The sequence below is a fragment of the Salvelinus alpinus genome, chromosome 14 (genome assembly GCF_045679555.1).
Source record: "Salvelinus alpinus chromosome 14, SLU_Salpinus.1, whole genome shotgun sequence".
Taxonomy (NCBI): Eukaryota; Metazoa; Chordata; class Actinopteri; order Salmoniformes; family Salmonidae; genus Salvelinus; species Salvelinus alpinus.
In genome coordinates, this window is record NC_092099.1 from 19,920,821 (window position 1) to 19,945,404 (window position 24,584).

At 41.1% G+C, this 24,584-nt stretch overlaps 1 protein-coding gene across 1 annotated transcript; it reads right to left on the reverse strand.

The window, feature by feature from the left end:
• Positions 1-495: 495 nt before the first annotated feature.
• On the reverse strand, positions 496-23,929 carry LOC139538566 (protocadherin-17-like). The gene is made up of 4 exons (XM_071340741.1): positions 20,342-23,929; positions 18,971-19,029; positions 18,630-18,802; positions 496-1,801 (listed from the first exon to the last, which is right to left on the reverse strand). Exons 1-4 carry the CDS (start codon positions 22,826-22,828, stop codon positions 1,191-1,193), a joined length of 3,330 nt encoding a protein of 1,109 aa, XP_071196842.1. The 5' UTR covers positions 22,829-23,929; the 3' UTR covers positions 496-1,190.
• Positions 23,930-24,584: the final 655 nt, after the last annotated feature.

Consider the following 24,584-nt stretch of genomic DNA (forward strand, 5'->3'; position numbering starts at 1 on the left):
GAATGGACATTTTTGTAGGGGTTGATACAGTGTCCCTAAGGGAAAATCAAGCCTGAAATTTCAAAGTGGAAATTACAATCTTCAGAATCCATTTTAAACCTCAAATACACAAGTTTAAAATTGCAGAAAGTTTTCCTGCAACAGGGGGGGATCAAATTAATTAAGATCCAACATCTGTAAAGCATTTCATATTGTCTGATTTCATTTGTTTGCTGTAAAAGATAATTAGTTGGTGTGTAAAAAGAAAGGTGACTGCGGTTAAGAGTATGATAATATTAAGTTAACTTGAGAGTGGGATCTCGACCGCTATTTTAAATAGTCATGGCTCGTGTTGGTGTGTGTTTGTGGGGTTGCAGATTTTTCTGACAGTTGATTAAGCAAGATAAATCATGTCAGCCCTTGAACCATACCTTGGAGAGAGAATTATGATCCTCAGGCATAACAAAGCTTAATAGCTTTAGAGGCACCATTTGTCAAAAATAATTACATTCCATGTTTCGCAGTAGCACATGTGTATACAAATTTAATAACAACAAGTACAGCAGCTTATATTCACTTGAAAGCTCAGCTTATTTGCACATAAACTGCAGAGAAGACGACGATAAAATTACAAATACATTCATAAAAAACGGTTAGATTTTTCAGGGACCTCAAATTGTTTTATGAAAAGCGACATTCCCTATTTTACCAGAGCAGAGTCGCATTTAAACGTTCATAAGACACTTCACATTGTATTATACTTGAATGATATGTATTTCAATTGTCTGAAATATCCAAATAATGTTTCTCATACACTACAGTAAGTGAAGACAAAACATTTCACTGTACATAAGCAGACAGGACTCAATAGCTTAACAGGAGCAATTCGTTCAACAGCCTCACAAAATTGGAGCTTGAAATGTGTAAAACACGGACATCTAAATTGAAGGGTATACCATGAAAACACGTAATGGCATGAAAGCAATGGTTTTTTCCCCCTTCCGCTCACAGCAGTCAGAACCAAGAGCACACACTTTACTTTGAACAACAAACCACAGAATCAAAAAAAGAGATAGTTCATGTCTGATGGTTTTTGGTTATACAATGCATGTCTGGAACCTTCCTGGGTCAAAACAAATTACCCCTCCGCCATTCATCTGTGACCTCATCACATGGCGGCCAAATGAGAGCAAGGCCCAGACTTTGACCTTTTAGTTCCCAGAGTCCCGCTGGTCCAGATTGACGCACTCCATCCCCCCACATTCCTGGCTGATGATCCCAGATCTGATCCCAGAGCTGTGGATAAGGCTGTTGGACAGGGACTTGGGACTGAGGTCGCAGGACAGGTACGACGGATCCTCTAGTTCCGTATGGGGCGGTGAACACTGGCCATCTGGGGGTCCGTAGGCACTGCTGTCTGAGCCCCCCTCCCCGACCCTCCCCACCTCCTCCCTGGGCCCTTTGGTTGGGGAGTCCAGGGGTGTGTCCCCCTTGGTGGGGCTGCTGGACACGGAGGAGCACTCCTGCAGCAGGGGACTGAGGCCGCGCTGAGACTTTAAGTAGGGTTTGACGTTGGCTACTAGGATGATGCTCTCCCGCTGCTCCTTCCCGAACGTGCTGAGGGTTCTTCTGGCTGCACTCCGGTTGAGGCTGCCATAAATCTCTGTCTCCACCATGGCCTCCATTCCCACTGGGATGAAAAGGTTGGTGCGATTATCGTCGCTGTCTGCTTGGCTTCCTACACGTAACTTTGGCATCCAGCATCTGTCAGAATGGCCCAGTGCACGACATTCATCTGTGCAGTGAACAGATCTGCCTTGTCCTAAGGAAAGATTTACAAAGTTCTTATTAAATGACTGATGATCGCTTTACAAAGTATAATCAAATATGCAAGTTAAAGAACACAATTAAATTCAGAGCCAGCTCAATCTCCTCCCACACATACTGAAATAAAAAGCATAGAAAAATGAATAAATCATTTCTAGGGAATAAGTACAACCACTCCAATTTCCAGTCTGTCAGGACCAAGATCAAGAGAAAATGTGAGTTCAAAATGCATATTAAATCAAAAGGGAGAACAAAATGACAACAGTTCGATTATGTAAACTGCAACGTAGGTCTCACACATTACAATCACTGTGCTTTGAAGGCATACCCACCAAGGTAGACGAACCACACATTACAATCACTGTGCTTTGAAGGCATACCCACCAAGGTAGACGAACCACAGACTACAGTCAAGTGCCCATTGCATTTTGTCTGTCTTTCATCTCCAGTCAGAGGGAAAAAAAACCAACCAGTTTTACATATATACATATAAAAAGACCAACAAAAAAAAACTATATTTGGAGGTAGCGCTCACCACTGCAGAGAATCTAGCCTTTGACAATGATGTAAAGAGAGAGGTCTGTATATTGAAAAGGTTCATTGAAGCATTTGCACTTTATATTTTGGACTACTGCATTTATGTCTGAGAGAACTAAAAAGCCAGTTTTGCATTGCCTTCTCACTGTATGCGGTGAATTCAAATTAGTTCAGACAATTAAGAATGAATATAAGGGTATGAGCACCCATTAAGATAGGTGCTAACAATGCATTTTATGTTAATTTTGCAACACATATGGCAAGTGGTTAAATATAGGAAACTATCATATCTCGACTCACAGTGACCATTTCTTTTCACAGCTAATAGGCAAAGAAGCACACCTGGCCTGGAACAATAGCTCTTCGTTATCAGGATTTGTGTGTTCATGTCTCGTACAACACAGACCAACCATGCAGATGTACAGTAGGATCTTAACTTGATCACCCTGTTGCATTCCAGGAAAAAGTGTATTTGAGGTGTTAACAAGGATTTCGAAACTTGTAACTTACATTTTTAAATTTCAGACTTGATTTTCCCTTACAAAAAATATATCAACTCTTACAAAAATTCCCATTAATTATAATCCACATAATATTTCACACACAAAAATTTATTATTTTCCTGCTGTAGCAAACTGGCTCAAATTAAGATCCTACATCTGTATGTTACCTCCTTCCCTTGTACATACAATACTGCAGCTATTCCTAAAGACATTGGTATCTTACAAAAAATAGCAAGAGTAGACAGGCTGTGCCTTGCCATGATCCTGCCACAGTCAGTATAATTTAAATCTCTTAAGGCACCTTAGAGTTCGAGGACTAATCATGTTTAATGGGTCTACAATTGCAGTGATATGCCTTGTGGATGCTTTTTAAAAGCCAGGGACACAAAGGACCCATTTAAAGGGATCACACGGGTGGTGTACTATGGTTAAGTTGAAGGGAAAAACATGTTTTCCAAGAAAAGAACCTGCCTGGTCATTATAAATAGAAACAGACAAAGCCTAGCAACAGAGAACCCCAAGATGTATGCACCTGGTTTCTCCTGGAGACAATACATATTCAGAGGGGGACGCAATTGAGAGACGCACAGGTGCATAAATTACCTGTATCAAAGCTGAGAGGAGACTGGAGTCTTTGATAAAGGTGAAAATACAAAAACACTACTTAATCCACTGTTGTGGCCTTTTGTGTTAGGGCTTCTCGGGATATGATTCAAAGACTGCTCGGTTTTCCTGTATAGTGCTCTTTGCATTAAGTCTAAACTATTGTTCCAGGCTACCTGCACAACTTGCTGGATTTCAATACTTATTTTCCTAGAGATAAAGAACATATACTGTATCCACACTTCCCACAAACCAGTATGTGTGCACTGTGGCCTATAGAAAATATACATAATGCAGAAACCGTCTGACTTTTCGTGCTTGGAGGATGAACTGTCTGCACACTCAATGTACATTCAATGTAGAACTGACAAACCCTTACAGTACACATTTAATGCGACAATTAGCTTCGCTTTAAACTGCTGTACATTTTCTACAACCAAAGACAACTCAGAGTACATCAGAAAAAAAGCGTTAACACAAGCTATTAATATTAAATGCATTGCCCCAGTTCTTTGCATTTCTCTTATCTTAAAAATGTAGTCCTTTAAATTAATTGACATTCCAGTCAAGTAAGCATCAGTGCTGTGTGTAAATTCAACTCTGCACATATGAAACATCTCTTTCAATATCTTTCCATTTGATTGGCCTTTGAACAGGGGCTGGAGAATCAGACTCAGAAATATGTGCTCCAGAAAAGTGTGATTGAATTTACACCTCCCACAGAGAGAGCATGGCCCTGCCGTTTCCCCTGACACACACGCACACACACAATCCCACAAGTCCCCCTGGCAACCACAACAGTGTGCCCATCGCTGTCCTCCTGAGCACGCCACAAACAAACAGCTCATAGCAATGCAAATGGAGTGGAAAGCACTGCACAGGGATCTGATGACCACAGCCATTCAATTCCAAGACACTTCTGTCTCTCACTGAGGGAAATGAGAACCAGCCCCACTTCAGTCAAGTCCTCCATTATCTTTCCGGCTGCAGACAAACTGACTTTTATGGGAGACGTGCCTTATCTTTTATATGCATCATATCATGCAGGAAAAGAGCTACATAAACCAATCATAATCCGACCAGTGGTGAAAAGGACTTGACTGGTGGAAATTGAAATTCATCAATGATTGTATGATTCTATTGAGCACGTCAACAAGACTTGACATAGCTGGTATGACATACTCCTATTTTTTCTATGTCCATTCTAACAGTCCATTCTAACATTCCATTTAAGATTCCAGACAAGGCAACTGAGAATGTCGCCCGCAGAAAAGCTGTATGAAAACATTGTCAAGAGCCACCAAAAGCTACCTGTCTGTTTGTACTGAAAGCGTCTGTCATGCTCTTTTGTCCCTGTCTTCCAATTCAAGCTTGAAGGAAGTTTATAATCAAATAATGAAATGATCAAATGAGACAGCCATAGAGGTACACTATACCATGCATATGAGCTCGTTTGAATGCTAAAGCCGGCAGAGGATGTTTGAACATTCTTTCCTTCAGCCAATGGACCCTTTTATCCTCTTAACTATCATCTACTTTCCACTCTGGTGCCTTCATTTCATATTGGCAGTGCAGCTCCACATTTCTGCCACAGGACTTCAATGCAGAAAAAATATACATTGAAATATATTTCCTGTACTCAAAATGGATTCGTTCAAAAGTTTGGGGTCACTTAGAAATGTCCTTGTTTTTGAAAGAAAAGCATATTTTTTGGCCATTAAAATAACATCAAATTGATCAGAAATGTTGTAAATGACTATTGTAGCTGGAAACGGCAGATTTTTATGGAATATCTACATAGGCGTACAGAGGCCCATTATCAGCAACCATCACTCCTGTGTTCCAACGGCACATTGTGTTAGCTAATCCAAGTTAATCATTTTAAAAGGCTAATTGATCATTAGAAAACCCTTTTGCAATTATGTTAGCACAGCTGAAAACTGTTGTGCTGATAAATAAGCAATAAAACTGGCCTTCTTTTAGACTAGTTGAGTATCTGGAGCATCAGCATTTGTGGGTTCGATTACAGGCTCAAAATGGCCAGAAACAAAGAACTTTCTTCTGAAACTCGTCAGTCTATTCTTGTTCTGAGAAATGAAGGCTATTCCAAGCGAGAAATTGCCAAGAAACTGAAGATCTGGTACAACGCTGTGTACTAATCCCTTCACAGAACAGCACAAACAGGCTCTAACCAGAATAGAAATAGGAATGGGAGGCCCCGGTGCACAACTGAGCAAGAGAACAAGCACATTAGAGTGTCTAGTTTGAGAAACAGATGCCTCACGTCCTCAACCGGCAGCTTCATTAAATAGTATCCGCAAAACACCAGTCTCAACATCAACAGTGAAGAGGCGACTCCGGGATGCTGGCCGAATGCTGGCAGAATTCCTCTGTCCAGTGTCTGTGTTCTTTTGTCCATCTTAATATTTTATTTTTATTGGCCAGTCTGAGATATGGCTTTTTGTTTGCAACTATCCCTAGAAGGCCAGCATCCTGGAGTTGCCTCTTCACTTTGGACATTGAGACTGGTGTTTTGCGGGTTGCATGTTCAATAATAGTGGCTAACATGTTTTTTTAATAACTACCCATTCTCTCTCTCCCATATCCCACATATACAACTATCTCAGTCAAGTAGTGAATGTCAAGCACATATTCAACCACAAAGACCAGGGAGATTTTTCAATGCCTCGCAAAGAAGGGCACCGATTGGTAGATGTGTACAAATAAAATAAGCAGAAGCTAAATACATTACATTTCCAAAGTATTCACCCCCTTGGTGTTTTTCCTATTTTGTTGCATTACAACCTGTAATTTAAATGGATTTGGATTTTATGTAATGGACATACACAAAATAGTCCAAATTGGTGAAGTGAAATGAAAAAAATAACTTTTTTTTTTAAACGGAAAAGTAGTGCATGCGTATGTATTCACCCCCTTTGCTATGAAGCCCCTAAATAAGATCTGGTGCAACCAATTACCTTCAGAAGTCACATAATTACTTAAATAAAGTCCACATGTGTGCAATATAAGTGTCATGATCTGTCACATGATTCACTTGTTCTGAAAGGCCCCAGAGTCTGCAACACCACTAAGCAAGGGGCACCACTAAGCAAGGGGCACCACCAAGGAGCTCTCCAAACATGTCAGGGACAAAGTTGTGGAGAAGTACAGATGAGGGTTGGGTTATAAAAAAATATCTGAAGCTTTGAATATCCCACGGAGCACCATTAAATCCATTATTAAAAAATTTAAAGAATATGGCACCACAACAAACCTGCCAAGAGAGGGCCGCCCATCAAAACTCACCGACCAGGCAAGGAGGGCATTAATCAGAGAGGCAACAAAGAGACCAACGATAACCCTGAAGGAGCTGCAAAGCTCCACAGCGGAGATTGGAGTATCTGTCCATAGGACCACTTTATGCCGTACACTCCACAGAGCTGGGCTTTACGGAAGAGTGGCCAGAAAAAAGCCATTGCTTAAAGAAGAAAATAAGCAAACACGTGTGGGAGACTCCCCAAACATATGGAAGAAGGTACTCTGGTCAGATGAGACTAAAATTGAGCTTTTTGGCCATCAAGGAAAACGCTATGTCTGGCGCATACCCAACACCTCTCCCCACCCAGTGAATACCATCCTCACAGTGAAGCATGGTGGTGGCAGCATCATGCTGTGGGCATGTTTTTCATTGGCAGGGACTGGGAAACTGGTCAGAATTGAAGGAATGATGGATGGTGCTAAATACAGGGAAATTCTTGAGGGAAACCTGTTTCAGTCTTCCAGAGATTTGAGACTGGGATGGAGGTTCACCTTCCAGCAGGACAATGACCATAAGCATACTGCTAAAGCAACACTTGAGTGGTTTAAGGGGAAATATTTAAATGTCTTGGAATGGCCTAGTCAAAGCCCAGACCACAATCCAATTGAGAATCTGTAGTATGACTTAAAGATTGCTGTACACCAGCGGAACCCATCCAACTTGAAGGAGCTGGAGCAGTTTTGCCTTGAAGAATGGGCAAAAATCCCAGTGGCTAGATGTGCCAAGCTTATAGAGACATACCCCAAGAGACTTGCAGCTGTCTTTGGGGGGGAGGGTGAATTTGGGGGGGGGGTGAATAGTTATGAACACTCAAGTTTTCATTTTTTTTGTCTTATTTCTTGTTTGTTTCACAATAAATCATATTTGGCATCTTCAAAGTGGTAGGCATGTTGTATAAATCAAATGATACAAATCCCCCCAAAAATCTATTTTAAGGTTGTAAGGCAACAAAATAGGAAAAATGCCAAGGGGGGTGAATACTTTCGCAAGCCACTATATCCCTTTACGCATGGTGAAGTTATTAATTAGGCTTTGGATGGTGTATCAATACACCCAGTCACTACAAAGATACAGGCTTCCTTCCTAACTCAGTTGCCAGAGAGGAAGGTCACTGTTTAGGGATTACACCATGAGGCCAATGGTGATATTAAAACAGTGACAGAGCTTTAATGGTTGTGATATGAGAAAACTGAGGATGGATCAACAACATTGTAGTTACTCCACAATATTAACCTAAATGAAAGGAAGCCTGTACAGAATATAAATATTCCAAAACATGCATCCTGTTTGCAACAAGGCACTTAAGTAATACTGCAAAGAAATTAACTTTTTGTCCTGATTATAAAGTGTTATGTTTTGGGCAAAATACAACACAACACACAACTGAGTACCACTCTTCATATTTTCAAGCGTGGTGGTGGCTTCATCATGTTATTGGTATGCTTGTCATCAGCAAGGATTAAGGAGTTTTTTTAGGATAAAAATAAACAGAATACAGCTATAAGCACAGGCAAAATCCTAGAGGAAAACCTAGTTCAGTCTGCTGGGGGACTGGGAGTTGAATTCACTTTTCAGCAGGACAATAACATAAAACACAAGGCCAAACATACAGTTGAAGTTGGAAGTTTACATACACTGAGGTTGGAGTCATTAAAACTCCTTTTTCAACCATTCCAAAAATGTCTTGTTAACAAACTATAGTTTTGGCAAGTCGGTTAGGACATCTACTTTGTGCATGACACAAGTAATTTTTCCAAGAATTGTTTACAGACGGATTATTTCACTTATAATTGTATCACAATTTGTATCACAATTATAACTGTATCACAATTCCAATGGGTCAGAAGTTTACATACACTAAGTTGACTGTTCCTTTAAACAGCTTGGAAAATTCCATAAAATGATGTCATGGCTTTAAAAGCTTCTGATAGGCTAAATGACATCACTTGAGTCAATTCGAGGTGTACTTGTGGATGTATTTCAAGGCCTACCTTCAAACTCAGTGCCTCTTTGCTTGACATCATGGGAAAATCAAAAGAAATCAGCCAAGACCTCAGAAAAAAATTGTAGACCTCCACAACTCTGGTTCATCCTTTGGAGCAATTTCCAAATGACTGAAGGTACCACGTTCATCTGTACAAACAATAGTACGCAAGTATAAACACCATGGGACCACGCAGCCATCATGCCGCTCAGGAAGGAGACACGTTCTGTCTCCTAGAGATGAATGTACTTTGGTGAGAAAAGTGCAAATCAATCCCAGAACAACAGCAAAGGACCTTGTGAAGATGCTGGAGGAAACTGGTACAAAAGTATCTATATCCACAGTAAAATGAGTCCTATATTGATATAACCTGAAAGGCCCCTCAGCAAGGAAGAAGCCACTGCTCCAAAACGGCCATAAAAAAGCCAAACTACGGTTTGCAACTGCCCATGGGGACAAAGATCATACTTTTTGTCCTCTGGTCTGATGAAACAAAAATAGAACTGTTTGGCCATAATGACCATCGTTATGTTTGGAGGAAAAAGGGGGAGGCTTGCAAGCTGAAGAACACCATCCCAACCGTGAAGCACGGGGGTGGCAGCATCATGTTGTGGGGGTGCTTTGCTGCAAGAGTGGACTGGTGCACTTCACAAAATAGATGGCATCACAAGGAAGGTAAATTATGTGGATATATTGAAGCAACATCTCAAGACATCAGTCAGGAAGTTAAAGCTTGGTCACAAATGGGTCTTCCAAATGGACAATGACCCCAAGCATACTTCCAAAGTTGTGGCAAAATGGCTTAAGGACAACAAAGTCAAGGTATTGGAGTGGCCATCACAAAGCCCTGACCTCAATCCTATAGAAATTTGTGGGCAGAACTGAAAAAGCGTGTGCGAGCAAAGAGGCCTACAAACTTGACTCAGTTACACCAGCCCTGTCAGGAGGAATGGGCCAAAATTCACCCAACTTATTGTGGAAAGCTTGTGGAAGGTTACCTGAAACATTTGACCCAAGTTCAACAATTTAAAGGCAATGATACCAAATACTAATTGAGTGTATGTAAACTTCTGACCCACTGGGAATGTGATGAATGAAATAAAGGCTGAAATAAATCATTCTCTCTACTATTATTCTGACATTTCACATTCAGAAAATAAAGTGGTGATCCTAACTGACCTAAGACAGGGAATTTTTACTTGGATTAAATGTCAGGAATTGTGAAAAACTGAGTTTAAATGTATTTGGCTAAGGTGTATGTAAACTTTTAATATTACTTCACTACATTACTAAAGAAAACAATGTACTTTTTACTCCATACATTTTCCCTGACACCCAACAGTATTTGTTACATTTCGAATGCTTTGCAGGACAAGAACTGGTCCAATTCACACATGTATCAAGAGAACATCCCTGGTCATCTCTACTGCATCTGATCTGGCGGACTCACTTAATAACACAAATGCATAATTTGATATTTATGTCTGAGTGTTGGAGTGTGCCCCTGGCTATCCATAAATAAAAAAACAAATACTAATTGAGTGTATGTAAACTTCTGAGCCACTGGGAATGTGATGAAAGAAATAAAATCTGAAATAAATCATTCGCTCTACTATTATTCTGACATTTCACATTCTTAAAATAAAGTGGTGATCCTAACGACCTAATACAGCGAATTTTTACTATAATTAAATGTCAGGAATTGTGAAAAACTGAGTTTAAATGTATTTGGTTAAGGTGTATGTAATCTTCCGACTTCAACTGTACACTGGAGTTGCTTACAAAGACGACGTTGGATGTTCCCGAGTGTTCCAGTTTTGACTTAAATCGGCTTGAAAATCTATGGCATGACTTAAAAATGGCTGTCTAGCAATCATCAATAATCAGTTTGACAGAGCTTGACGATTGGGAAAATATTGTATAATCCAGGTGTCCAAAGCTCTTAGAGATTTACCTAAAAAGACTCAAAGCTGTAATCACCGCCAAAGGTGCTTCTACAAAGTATTGGCTCAAAGGTGTGAATACTTATGTAAATTAGATATTTCTGTATTTAATTTTCAATACATTTGCTAAAATGTCTAAAAACGTATTTTCACATTGTCATGATGGGGTATTGTGTGTCGACGGTTGAGAAAAAAACATGTTTTCACCTCACATATGAATTGCAGTTTCACATGTTAAAAACCTTCACATGTGAAAATCGGATATGTAAAACACATTTGCCGTTTCACATGTAATAAAACTCCACATGTGAAAACCACACTTTCACATGTGGAATTGCAAGTTCACATGAAATCCATTCACATGTGAAAATCTAAGTTGCAGTTTCACATGTAAAAAACATTCACATCATTAAAATCTAACTTTCACATGTGGAATTGCAAGTTCACATGTGATGGTGAAATGTTGTTATTCTCCTCACATGTGAAAAGGTGGTGTTAACATGTTGCAGTGGCAATGTTTCCACATATGGATTTGCAAATTCTGTAATGCCATTCTGTAAAAAGGTAACTTAGCCTACCTGAGTATAAATATTCAATATGCATTATTTCTTATTTCTGAGCCATCCATTGAGTGTTACTGCTGCAGACACACGCCTCTGTTCTTCATACGTTGGTCAGTGACCGTTGGAAGAAGAACAGAGAAAAAAACTGAGAAGCTAACGCTCCGTGTCTCCTTATTTATCCTGTTTAACATGTTAAAATTAGTACTGGCAGAGTTAATCAGTTAACTCAAGTTAACTTTTTGTAATTTAATGCACAATTTTTTGGGGGCACATTGTCCGAAAGTGTTCAAAATACATTGAAAACATCCACAATAAATTACAGCTCAATTTTAGCAACTCTATAAAAAAATGTAATCGTTTAACAGCCCTAGTTGACATTAAAGTGTGAAAATACACATGTGAAAGTGTAACGGACATGAGTCGGTCATGGTTGAAAATGGTCACGGGGTGAGGTAGGCCCGCTTGCGACTTCAAAATTAGTGTTGGCCCTCTTGGTCGAATCGTCAAGACGTTGTGTGAGACCCGGGTTGTAATCCCGACCAGTTACAAAGGCACAAATGTGAAACTTATAATATCACATGTGAAATGTTGGGAAACCACATGTGTCTGAATCAAGTAAAAAAATGTACATGTGAAAAATCCATGTGAAACTTCACGTGTGTCTGAAAACCAACTGTCTGTTTTTATCACATTACATTTCCAAGTGATTTGTTCACACGTGTTCACACATATTTGTCTGAAAACCATGCTTTATTGTGTGTTTTTTTGTTGTTGTAAGGGTATACACAAATTATGAGTATTATGGTCTAGCTAGCTCGGTAAAAATAGAAAATTGTATATACTGTAGCGGAAAGCTAAATTTGCTAAGTTGGCTAACCAACTGTTCCTTGCTATAGCTTCCATTGATTGAGCCCAACAATCAAACATGACTGCGTATACCGATTAGCCAGCTAGCTAGCTACTTCAATAACTCTTCAAATGTGTCTGCCTTATTTTGTTTCCATTAGTTGAATGCAGATGATGTGCTGACCTGAAGGCATGATAATGTAAATTAAAGCAGTGCAAGCCTTGTAATTGTGTTTATCAATGCTAGGCAAGAATTGTATTTTGGACAAAATGTGTCAGAAGAATGCTGGACAAGCTGCAAATCTGCAGAACCAAGCAGAACCATGCAGCCACTTTTAATTATAAACTGCTGATCAATTAATACATCCCCCTAATTACTAATTAACCTGTCCACAGCAACACTGATGATCCAAACTGATGATACCTGATGTCCTAAAGATAGCAGCATCATTTGTTTAGGTAAGATAGAACATTTGCTAACTAAGGTGTTTAATAAGCAGTCAAGCAATGTATATTTTTTTCCAAATTTGATTCACCATTTCTCTTTTCTTCACAGAGGTAAAGATATTTATAGCTGCATGACTTTGTAAGCTTTGACTGTCATGTTTCTAACTCCTCTACTAATCTTAAAATGTGTCTGTTCCATTTTGTTTCCGTAGGTCATGAACAGCCAAAATCATGTTTCATGAAATTTAATGATATTTGAAGGAAACCAGATCAAAGTATGATGACCAAAGTCTGAAAAATGTCTGTTGCTTCTACATTGATAAAGTTTGATTATAAAGTTACTGGTGCCCTCCCCATGTCAAATGCTTTAATTAATTATTAAGGGGACAAGGTGACATCACCTTAACTCTCATTTGAATACACCAATGGTAACATGATATTTTCTTACCTAGTATCGCCTTGTAACCAACATCGGAGAAGTCGTGTTTGCAGAGGGGCGTGGCTTATATAGATATATAGCTACACTACTGGTGCCAAGATTTAACTGTGGAGTGTCAGCTAATATAATTAAATGTTTACCCTATTCATGTCTGGTGTTAGCTAGTTACTGGCTAGCTAGGTATACAGCCAGCATGGAACAAAAGGGAGGAGGGTCGTTCAAAACTCAGACGCAGTTGTCAAGTCAACACATCTGTTATTTGCTGCTGTGAACCGCATCACAAGAGACCTGCCAAATGGGTGATGTTTTTTTTTATATCATTAACTAGGTTTCCATCCAACTGGCGAGCAAAATATTTTAGCGGCACCTCTCGTTACAGTGAAGAGAATTTTTTTTAGTTTTAAAGTTAATTTCCTGCAATTCTAGTCATTTTGCCATGGGGCGGAGAGAAGAATGTGCAGTTTTACAGCTAATTTCCTGCAACTCAACATATTTTTGCCATAGGGTGGAGGAATATGTTTGCCGTTTTTAATATGATAACTGATGATCAAATGGGCCCCACCCCGGTCGGTAATTTGACCAAGTTTAGATAGCTGGCCACTAGACTAATTTACCAATGTAGAAATGTTACTTCATCTGTAGCCTAATAAACTGCATGCTTTCCCGACATGTCGTAGTGGGAGGATCACACAACATGTCATCATGTGACTCTAAGTTTACTTTGATATGATGGTCATATCAAATATCATATCAATATTTGCGCGTAAAAACGTTTCTACTCACATTTTTCACATAATTCATTTTACCGACACAAAAAGATCCCACCTTGCTAGCGTTTTATTATTTTTTGACATTTGGAAAGTGTACAGAAACATTTCCATCAGGCCTGTCATAATAGCTTTTATCCGCCATGTACTTTATAAAGAAAGTTAGTGATTTCAATTTGAAGTTGTTGTTTCAGTTGCTTTGGGCGTCACCACATTTGCTTAAGATGTTGTTACTGCAGCATTGCCCACTGCATCCAACTTGCTTGACATAGGCGTTTCAAAGAGGTATCAGTCACGGAGAGCTCTGAATATAAACTCCCCACCCACTCAGCCTGTCTTTTCAAATTTCCTGGTAGTTGGCCATGAAAGAAAAAGTACTTTTCAGAATGACTGTTCAGGACCTTTAATGGAAGAATATGCTGTGTAGCCCGGAAGATCATTAAGTAATTGTAAATAGAGATTAATAAGGCTTGGATTTGTGAGTCAATGCTAAGAATGTTGTCCAAGGGAATGGACTAAACGGGAAAGAAAAATGTTAGACATGCTGCAATCCTTTTTAAAAACAATGCACATCATTTTGAATTCTAAATTGCCTATCTGCAATTTAATACACTCCCCTAATTCCCCTGTCCACAGCAACATCGATGGTGCAAACTGATGGTGCCTGCCTGATGTCTTAATGAAAGCAGCGATATTTTTGAAAGTAAGATTGAACTTGAGTTGAATATGTGTTCAATAAATGCTCAAGCAATCTACATTATTTCCCAATTTGATTCAACATTTCCTTTTTCTTTACTGATACACTACACAACCAAAAGTATGTGGACACCTGCTTGTCGAACATCTCATTCCAAAATCATGGGCATTAATATGTTGGTCCCACCTTTGCTGCAACAACTCCACTCTTCTGGGAAGGCTTTCCACTAGATGTTGGAACATTGCTGCGGGGACTTGCTTCCATTCAGCCACAAGAGCATTAGTGAGGTCGGCGATGATGTTGGGCAATTAGGCCTGGCTCGCAGTCGGCGTTCCAATTCATCCCAAAGGTGTTCGATGGGGTTGAGGTCAGGGCTCTGTGCAGGCCAGTCAAGTTCTTCCATACCAATCTCAACAAACAATTTCTGTATGAACCTCGATTTCTGCACAGGGGCATTGTCATGATGAAACAGGAAAGGGCCTTCCCCAAACTGTTGCCACAAAGTTGGAAGCACAGAATCGTCTATAATATCATTGTATGCTGTAGCGTTAAGATTTCGCTTCACTGGAACTAAGGGGCATAGCCCGAACCATAAAAAACAGCCCCAGACCCTTATTCCTCCTGCACCAAACGTCACAGTTGGTACTATGCATTGGGGCAGGTAGCGTTCTCCTGGCATCCTCCACCAAACCCAGATTAGTCCGTCAGACTGCCAGATGGTAAAGCATGATTCATCACTCCAGAGAACGTGTTTCCACTGCTCCAGAGTCCAATGGCGGCGAGCTTTACACCACTCCAGCCCGAAGCTTGGCATAGCAATCTTAGGCTTGTGTGTCTGGCTGCTTGGCCATGGAAACCAATTTCATGAAGCTCCTGGAGAACAGTCGTTTTTTTATTTAACCTTAATTTTACTAGGCAAGTCAGTTAAGAATAAATTCTTATTTACAATGACGGCCTACCCCGGCGAAACCCTCCCCTAACGCAGACGACGCTGGGCCAATTGTGCCAATTGTGCCAATTGTGCCAATTGTGCTCTATTGGACTCCCGATCACGGCCGGGTTGTGATACAGCCCGGGATCAAACCAGGGTCTGTAGTGACGCCTCTAGCACTGAGACGCAGTGCCTTAGATCGCTGCACCACTCGGGATGTCATCAGTTGTGCTGATGTTGCTTCCAGAGGGAGTTTGGAACTCGTAGTGAGTACTGCAACCGAGGATAGACGATTTTTACGCGCTTCAGCACTCGGTGGTCCCGTTCTGCGAGCTCGTAAGGCCTACCACTTCACGGCTGAGCCGTTGTTGCTCCTAGATGTTTCCACTTCACAATAACAGCACTTACAGTTGACCGGGGCATCTCTAGTAGGGCTGAAATTTGACGAACTGACTTGTTGGAAAGGTGGCATCCTATGGCGGTGCCACGTTGAAAGTCACTGAGCTCTTCAGTAAGGCCATTCTACTGCCAATGTTTGTCTATTGAGATTGCATGGCTGTGTGCTCAATTTTATACATCTGTCAGCAACGAGTGTGGCTGTAATAGCCAAATCCATAAATTTGAAGCGCTGTCCACATACTTTTGTATATATAGTGTATGAAATCAGATGAAACACCCCACCAGAAGCAATCAACAACCCAGATTCAGTTCCATAATTGTTTTAAATAAAATATTTACAGATTTCGTAATGCAAAGTTTATTTAATGTGACATTGAAAAATATAAACATAAAATATACAGTACCAGTCAAAAGTTTGGATACAACTATTCATTCAAGGGTTTTTCTTTATTTTTACTATTTTATACATTGAAGAATAATAGTGAAGACATCAAAACTATGAAATAACACATATGGAATCATATAGTAAATAAAAAAGCTTTGCACACCTTTGGCATTCTCTTAACTTGCTTCACCTGGAATGCTTTTCCAAAAGTCTTGAAGGAGTTCCCACATATGCTCAGCACGTGTTGGCTGCTTTTCCTTCACTCTGCGGTCCAACTCATCACACACCATCTCAATTGAGATGAGGTTCGGTGATTGTGGAGGCCAGGGCATCTGACGCGGCACTCCATCACGCTCCTTCTTGGTCAAATAGCCCTTACACAGACTGGATGGGTGTTGGGTCATTGTCCCATTGAAAAACAAATGGTAGTCCCACTAAGTGCAAACCAGATGGGATGGCGTAACGCTGCAAAATGCTGTGGTAGCCATGCTGGTTAAGTGTGCCTTGAATTCTAAATAAATCACTGACAGTGTCACCAGCAAAGCACACCTACACCATCACACCTCCTCCTCCATGCTTCAAAGTGGGAACCACACATGCAGATATCATCCGTTCACCTACTCTGCATCTCACAAAGACACAGCAGTTGGAAACAAAAGTCTAAAATTTGGGCATATCAGACCAAAGGACAAATTTCCACCGGTCTAATGTCCATTGCTCGTGTTTCTTGGCCCAAGAAAGTCTCTTCTTATTATTGGTGTCCTTTAGTAGTGGTTTCTTGCAGCAATTTGACCATGAAGGCCTGATTCACGCAGTCTCCTCTGAACAGTTGATGTTGAGATGTTTCTGTTACTTGAACTCTGTGAAGCATTTATTTGTGCTGCAATCTGAGGTGCAGTTAACTCTAATGAACTTATCCTCTGCAGCAGAGGTAACTCTGGGTCTTCCTTTCCTGTGGAGAGCCAGTTTCATCATAGTGCTTGATTGTTTTTGCGACTGCACTTGAAGAAACTTTCAAACTTTCTTTCTTGAAATTTTCCAGATTGACTGACCTTCATGTCTTAAAGTAATGATGGACTGTCATTTATCTTTGCTTATTTGAGCTGTTCTTGACATAATACGGACTTGGTATTTTACCAAATAGGGCTTTCTTCTGTATACCACTGCTACCATGTCACAACACAACTGATTGGCTCAAACGCATTAAGAAGGAAAGAAATGCCACATATTAACTTTTTACAAGGCACACCTGTTAATTGAAATGCATTCCAGGTGACTACCTCATCTCGCTGGTTGAGAGAATGCCAAGAGTGTGCAAAGCTGTCATCAAGGCAAAGGGTGGCTATTTGAAGAATCTCAAATATAAAATACATTTTGATTTGTTTCACACTTTTTTGTTACTACATGATTCCACATGTTTTATTTCATAGTTTTGATGTCTTCACTATTATTCCACAATGTATAAAACAGTAAAAATAAAGTCAAATCCTTGAATTAGATGCATTTCCAGAATACATTTGAAAATAAAGAATTGGCCAAATCATATATTTTCTAAAATATATTTCCTACTTTTTTCAGATGCATTTTAAATACATTTTCAGATGTATTTTAAATACCTTTTCAAATGCATTTTAAATACAATTTGCAATGTATGTCAAGATGTATTTTAATGTATATATGATTTGGCCAATTCTTTACGTTTTCAAATGTATCCTGAAAATGCACCCAAAATTATATTTAAAGAAATAAAAAAATAGTATCCAACAGTTCATCTGATTCTGATGTAGATCAAATCCCGAAGTATCCCTTTAAATGTATTTTTTTCCATATGGGCTGAGCTACATTATCATGCTGCCTCATAGAGCTAAGATTTAATTACTGCTGCCTATGTCCTGTGTAGCTCAGTTGGTAGATCCCGCTGGTCCCGTGTTGCTCAGTTGGTAGAGCATGGTGCTTGCAACGCTCGGGTTGTGGTTTTGAATCCCATCCGGGGCCAGTATGAAAATGTATGCACTCACTACTGTAAGTCTGCTAGATCAGAGTTTCCCAAACTTAGTCTTGGGCCCCCCCCTGGGTGCACTCATCATCAGGCTATGATTATTTGAATCAGCTGTGTAGTGCTAGGGAAAAAACTCAAATGTGCACATGGGGGGCCCCCAGAACTGACTTTGGGATACCCTGTCCTGAATGACTAAATTGTAATTGCATATCATTCATACTGCTGAAATCTTGTTTAAGTATTGTGATTTCAGGAATCTCTTTGAGGTGTACACTGTACTATCATTATTTGCTTTAGCTTTACCCTGAGGATGGTACTGTAGGATTGGGGATAAACAGACTGTGTACATGTGTTTGTAGTGCATTTTGGCTTGGTGCAGTGATTGGAAAAACAAGGGTCTGATACAAGTGTCCGTTAAGCATCTTCAAGATGTCAGAGAGAGAGAGAGAGCCTCCACTCACCCTGCTCGAGAGGCTGGCCATTAACCGCTGTGGCTTTCATCTTGATGGCCTCCCTGGCAGACGTGTCGCAGTGGGAGCCTTTATTAGTATCCTGGTCACTATCAGCCTGGTCACTATCACCATGGCCACTGTCTCGGAGGCTCGCTCGCTCTGCATCCTTAAATGTTGAGCTGCTGCAGGATGAGGAGACAGGGGGGGGAAACATAACTCATTGGTGGTGGCTTCCGTCTGTCTTTCCTGTGATCGCCCTTGCGCCCTATTTGACGTGCTTGTTCTGATGGCTTGATATTGAATAGAATGTAAATGGCGGTTGTCAGGTAGTTATCATTTAGCGGCCTTACCTTTGAGCAAATGGCTGCCTGTTGGACGTATAATTGGGCTCCGAGGGAAAATTATCCGTCTGAGAATTGAAGAGAGATAATTATTTGTGTATTGTGCACCAGAATAGTTTCCCTGTGTGCAACAGTTTATATGAGCAATATGACATATTCAAAGGACACCTCCATTAACTATGGCTTGGCCTGCATTCAGATCTGTACATCTGAAGCATTTAGGAACACATTAAATCCTTACTTGCTACATCCATTTTATTAACTCTAACTCAGCTTTTTATCAAAACAGAGGCGGGATGTCCACTTTGTTATTGTTTAAATTAAGGACTCTAGCTTCAATAAAGCATATTCCAGTGTGAGAGAGCAGCAGCTATCAGTGGCTCCCTGATAAGAACAAATCTCCTTTATGTCCATATGTGCCTGTTTGGCGAGGGAGAGAAGAAATGCATCAGCCACTGTCATCTGCATCCTTGTTTTTTCTCATCTTGAGAATAATGTGTTTGTGTTGATCACACCCACATGCCCTAGCAACTGGTGACAGCGCCAGCTCTTGTCATCAGTGTTATCATCTCCAAATGAGACTGTCTCGGAGACTGTCCTAGATATTTACATAATTTACAACTGAAAAGACCGCTGTGCTAAATAAAATTACATGCACTCCTTGTCAATTTAATATGCTGGCTTGCATAAGCAGCCTTGTCATCTCTTACAAGGCAGGGCTGGACCCTATTAATGGCTTATCTTGCCAACATTGGATTTGGATTTGTGGAACTGGCCCATGTTTGTGGAGGGCAAGAAGTGGGATTGTAAGGTTATGCTGTGTGCATCTAGCTGTCTGGCACAAAATATTTCACTAATGTGATCAGACAAGCTGTTCAAACACCTGTCCAATCCCAGATTTCGGGCAGGGTTTTGTTTTCACTCTGTGGCAGGAGGATCTGGCAGTGGCAGTACAGCAGCGCAGTCCAAGACCCACACGGTTTGCATATCTTACAGAAATGGTTTCCTGGTTATTTAGACCACCTGTAAGGTGCTGCTAGAAGTGACTCATAATGGGACAATTTGGTTAGGATCTCTGTGGAGGAAATGTAGATCACAAACAATCTATTCTAGCACACTAACAACCGGTATAAAAAATACAGTATCTTTTCATATATTATTTCTTCAATATGCTTGTGGTGTATCATGCTGCATTTTTTGTCCTTCAATCTGCATCATATGGCGCCAGACAGGGAATACAAAATGATAACAAGGATGTCTGATTGCATGGTGCCTGAGTATTGATTTAAAGAATTACATATCTTGTGGCAGATTTGTATAAAATACCATGGAAGAATAAAAGGCCATAAAAAAATATGGTACAATGATTCTGTTTCTCACCTGTATCACTGACATTCTATTCATAGGAGTCTCTGTGGTAAGCCCCGCGAAGCTTGAGTGACAGCCAGCCCGAGGCATCGTCAGGCTGTTGGAGGTGGTTTTCAGGTACATGACCTCTGACCTGGGCAGCGTGAGAGGCAGGGGGCTGGTCGTCTGGTAGTCGAAACAGATAGGTGAGGTGATGAGAGACGGGCTGCTCACCACGTTCATCCTGCTCACAGAGTCCCTCTCCTCCATCTCGCTCTGCACCAGCATGATTTCATTCTTGTTGATCCTTTTCTTCTTGCCCTTCCCCACTGGGGGATTGGAGTTGGAGTACTCAGCCATGCGGCACTTATAATTCCCAGCCTCCTTATCTTGATGCTTGGACTTAACGGCGATGGCAGTCATGACAGCCAGCAGCATGACAGAGATGATGCAAAGGGTGACGATGAGGGGCAGGGACAAGTCCCAGTGCTGCTGCTCCCCGCTAGCCCTGGACTCCCCTCCTGCCATGGCTCCTGTGCTGGCCTTAATGATCAGCTTGGCCACAGCAGAAAGTGGGGGCTTGCCGTGATCGGTTACCTTCACTACCAGCTCTACAGCTGGGGCCACATCCTCCCACACAGCATGGGCAGTCCTGACCTCGCCGGCCACAGGGTCCATCTCAAACAGGTGCTCCTCGTTACCCTCAGAGATCTCGTAGGTCAGACGACCACTCTCGCCGTAGTCGTGGTCGACTGCTCTTACCGTGGTCACTATGTACCCCAGGCCTACATTTCTAGGGATCATGATTTCTGCAGTGTCATTTAGCAGGAGGGGTAATACAATAACGGGTAGATTGTCATTGACGTCAAGCACACTGACCCTGACTGTGGCACTGCTCTCCATATGAGGAGACCCTGCGTCTTTAGCTTGAACATTGAACTCAAAGAACTTAGTTTGTTCGTAGTTGAAAGACCTTGAGGCGTATATGGCTCCGTTGGTAGGATTGACAGACACGTAGGTGTAAACTGACACGTCTCCGATGTGCGATGGCAAAATGGAGTAAGACACAGTTCCATTCCGACCTATATCTGGATCATGAGCCAGAACTGAGCCTAAGTACTCCCCTGGGATGTTGTTCTCAGGCACCTGGAGCACATAGATGGTCTTGGTGAAACGTGGTGCATTATCATTCTCATCTAAGATTTTCACTGTGAACGATTTGGTGTAATTCAACGAAGGTATTCCGTTGTCTCTGGCCACTATAGTCACGTTATATTCGTCTTTCAGTTCCCTGTCTAGAGGTCTGTCTGTGAGCAGAGTGTAAAAATTATCATTGTTTTCCTGCAGCCTGAATGGTACATTGCCAAGCACTCTGCATTGGAGCTGGCCATTTCTCCCAGAATCCTTATCAGTGACTCTCACCAGGGCGATGACAGATTCTGGAGGCGCTGCCTCACTGATAGCTCCCTGACGGACTGAGACAAAACTTATGACAGGCCAATTATCATTCTTGTCAAGCACTTTGACTGAAATCTTACAATGGCCAGGGATGGGGTTAGGCCCCAGATCCTTGGCCTGCACGTCAAATTCAATGGTTGGATTCTCTTCATAGTCAATTTCTCCCTGAATCTTTATTACACCTGTGTTGGGGTCAATAGAAAACAACTCCTGGACTCTATCAGATGCATATCCACTGAAAGAATAGACTACCTGTCCATTGCTGCCCTCATCTTGGTCTGTTGCATTCAGATCTATCAGCATTTTCCCAGGTGGTGAGTTTTCAGGGAGCTCCAGCACATAGGCGGGTTTGTCAAATACTGGGCTATTATCATTTGAATCAGTAACTCTCACATTGATTTGCATGGACCCTGATCTTGGATACTCCCCTCCATCAATGGCTGTCAAAAGGAGGGTATGATGGGACTGATCCTCCCTATCTAGAGGTCGCTGAACTACCAATTCAGGATAGATGGTTCCCTCGCCCCTCAATTTCAAGTCCAAAGAAAATGTATTGTAATCATCTCTGGTGACCTGATAAGTCTTTATTCCGTTTCCCCCAGAATCTGAGTCATGCGCAATTGTTAGAGGGAAACGTGTCCCAGCAGCTGCATTCTCTGAAATATCAATATTGATGTGATCTGAGGGAAAACCTGGCGAGTTGTCGTTTATATCCACTACATCAATCTTGATCATGCATATTTCCTTGTCGTTGGCAAACACTTCCATGGAGAGCTGACACTTGGGGTTGCGTCTGCACAATGTCTCCCTGTCAATTCGCTGTTTGGTAAAAAGAAGCCCACTCTCTGGGTCCACATCAATGAGATGTGGAGCAGAATTCTCCAGAACTCTAAAGTTAGATTTTTCCCCTCTCTCCACCGGTCCAAATCCGGCATCCTTAGCAATGTTTCCGATAACAGTTCCAGGTCCCTGCTCCTCTGGAACGGAATAATTGAGATTTTTCAGAGTCCGGGCTTTAGCCCAAAAGAGAAGGAAAAAGATGACAGGAAGACGCATATCCATTTACTGTGTATGCGCGTGCTTAAAAATTCCCGTTTTAACTTCCAACCTGTTGATTTGTTCAGCGACCACACTACGACTAAAATCACACGAGACAGGTAGTTTTGTATCCAACACAACGGAGAGGTTATTAAATCGATTTCTTGCTATCTTTTCTATATTTTACGCTGTCCTTTTAACCTCCTTCACATGCCGTACAGCTATGATGAACTCTGTGTAAACAAAGATGAACGCCCAAAGACATATCACGCGTTAACGCAATACAAAATGTAATATGTGGCAGACGTGATTCGCTGGTGCGGTGAATAAAATATATTCAGTGATTTTAAAGCGCTTATGATTTCCCTTGTTGCTACAAGGTTACAAACGTTTGTACATCCCGCTATGCTGAAGGTTGGGCAGTACAAAAGCGCAATGCCCTTATGCGACATCTATAGCCTAACTAAAGCAAAACACTGAGATACTCATTCATTTAACCATTCATATCCCAGCATAGTCAGCGACCATCTATACAGTATACTTTTTCTGAGCGCTACACACTGTTGCATACAGGTTATGTACACATGGACCAACCCATAGAGTAAAGCAGATGCAGCAAATAAATATGCTCCTTCGGGACCACGTTTTACATTTTCCTTTCATTCACGAACATCTGGTGAGCGATAAGGACTTTTGCCCGATAATTGTCCTATAATCAGTCCAGTAATCCGGTAATCCAGTCCAGTTGGACCTTGTGCCCTTGCATCCTGCATTGATTCGGGGTAAGAACATCAACAATGCTCCTTTAGAGGTTAAACAAATCCAAGACTTCAGGTGCACAACGTTGTAGATTTTTTCGATATGGTCCCCAAATAATTCTGTGTTCAATTATCCGGTCACGTCAACAGTTGAAAACAGCTCTCTTGGCATTGCGATCTGGTTACCACTAGAATCCTCCCGACGCCCTACACACTGACTCCAGTTTATATCTTGGTGCATTTAACATTGTTTCTGATCGTCTTCCAACCAATGAGTGAAACTGTGACAGATCCTGCCTTGGGGGTTTTCTCCAATAGGTCTGGCAAGTTCGCATTGAACGAGGGCTGTTCCGCTGGTACGTGATTCAGTTACTGATGTGAGCGCACAGAGCAGAGAGAGAGAGAGAGAGAGAGAGAGCTGTAGATGAAAACGTGCTTGTGGATTTTGTTCCTAATAGGCTACATTTCGATGTGCAGTAGGCCTAGAGATAGTGTGTGGATCATAAAAATGTGGGGATGGGAATTAATATAGAAAAACCAATACAACCTGTGAGGGTTTGGGTAAAGTCGTGTTAGTACCATAAAGCTTTGGTTAAAGGTGGTCAGTCCTGTTCGTGCAGGTGCTGGTACTAGGCTACTAGGCTAGGCAATCATAACAACAGACCTTTGTTTTCTGACTGTGGAAATGCTTGTGGACATGATCGACCAAAATAACATTGCAGAGCATGTATCCAATGCTTCCAATCACAATCCACCTAATTACAATGTTTATATAACTGTTATGACACATCTTGATTTGGTCTTGTCTCCTTTCACTGCAGGGTCTGATAATGACTGTGGTTCATGATTCAAGAATACAAGCTGGTTGTATTGACTGAGTAAAGATACAAGTCTCACAAGAGGATAAAACGAAAGAAAAAGCAATAACATCATAGTAATAACATAACAAGTTGTCAATTAATATTCGGGATTCTTTCTCTACATGAGGATATTCTCTATATTCAGAGGCTGTTTCCTATTTC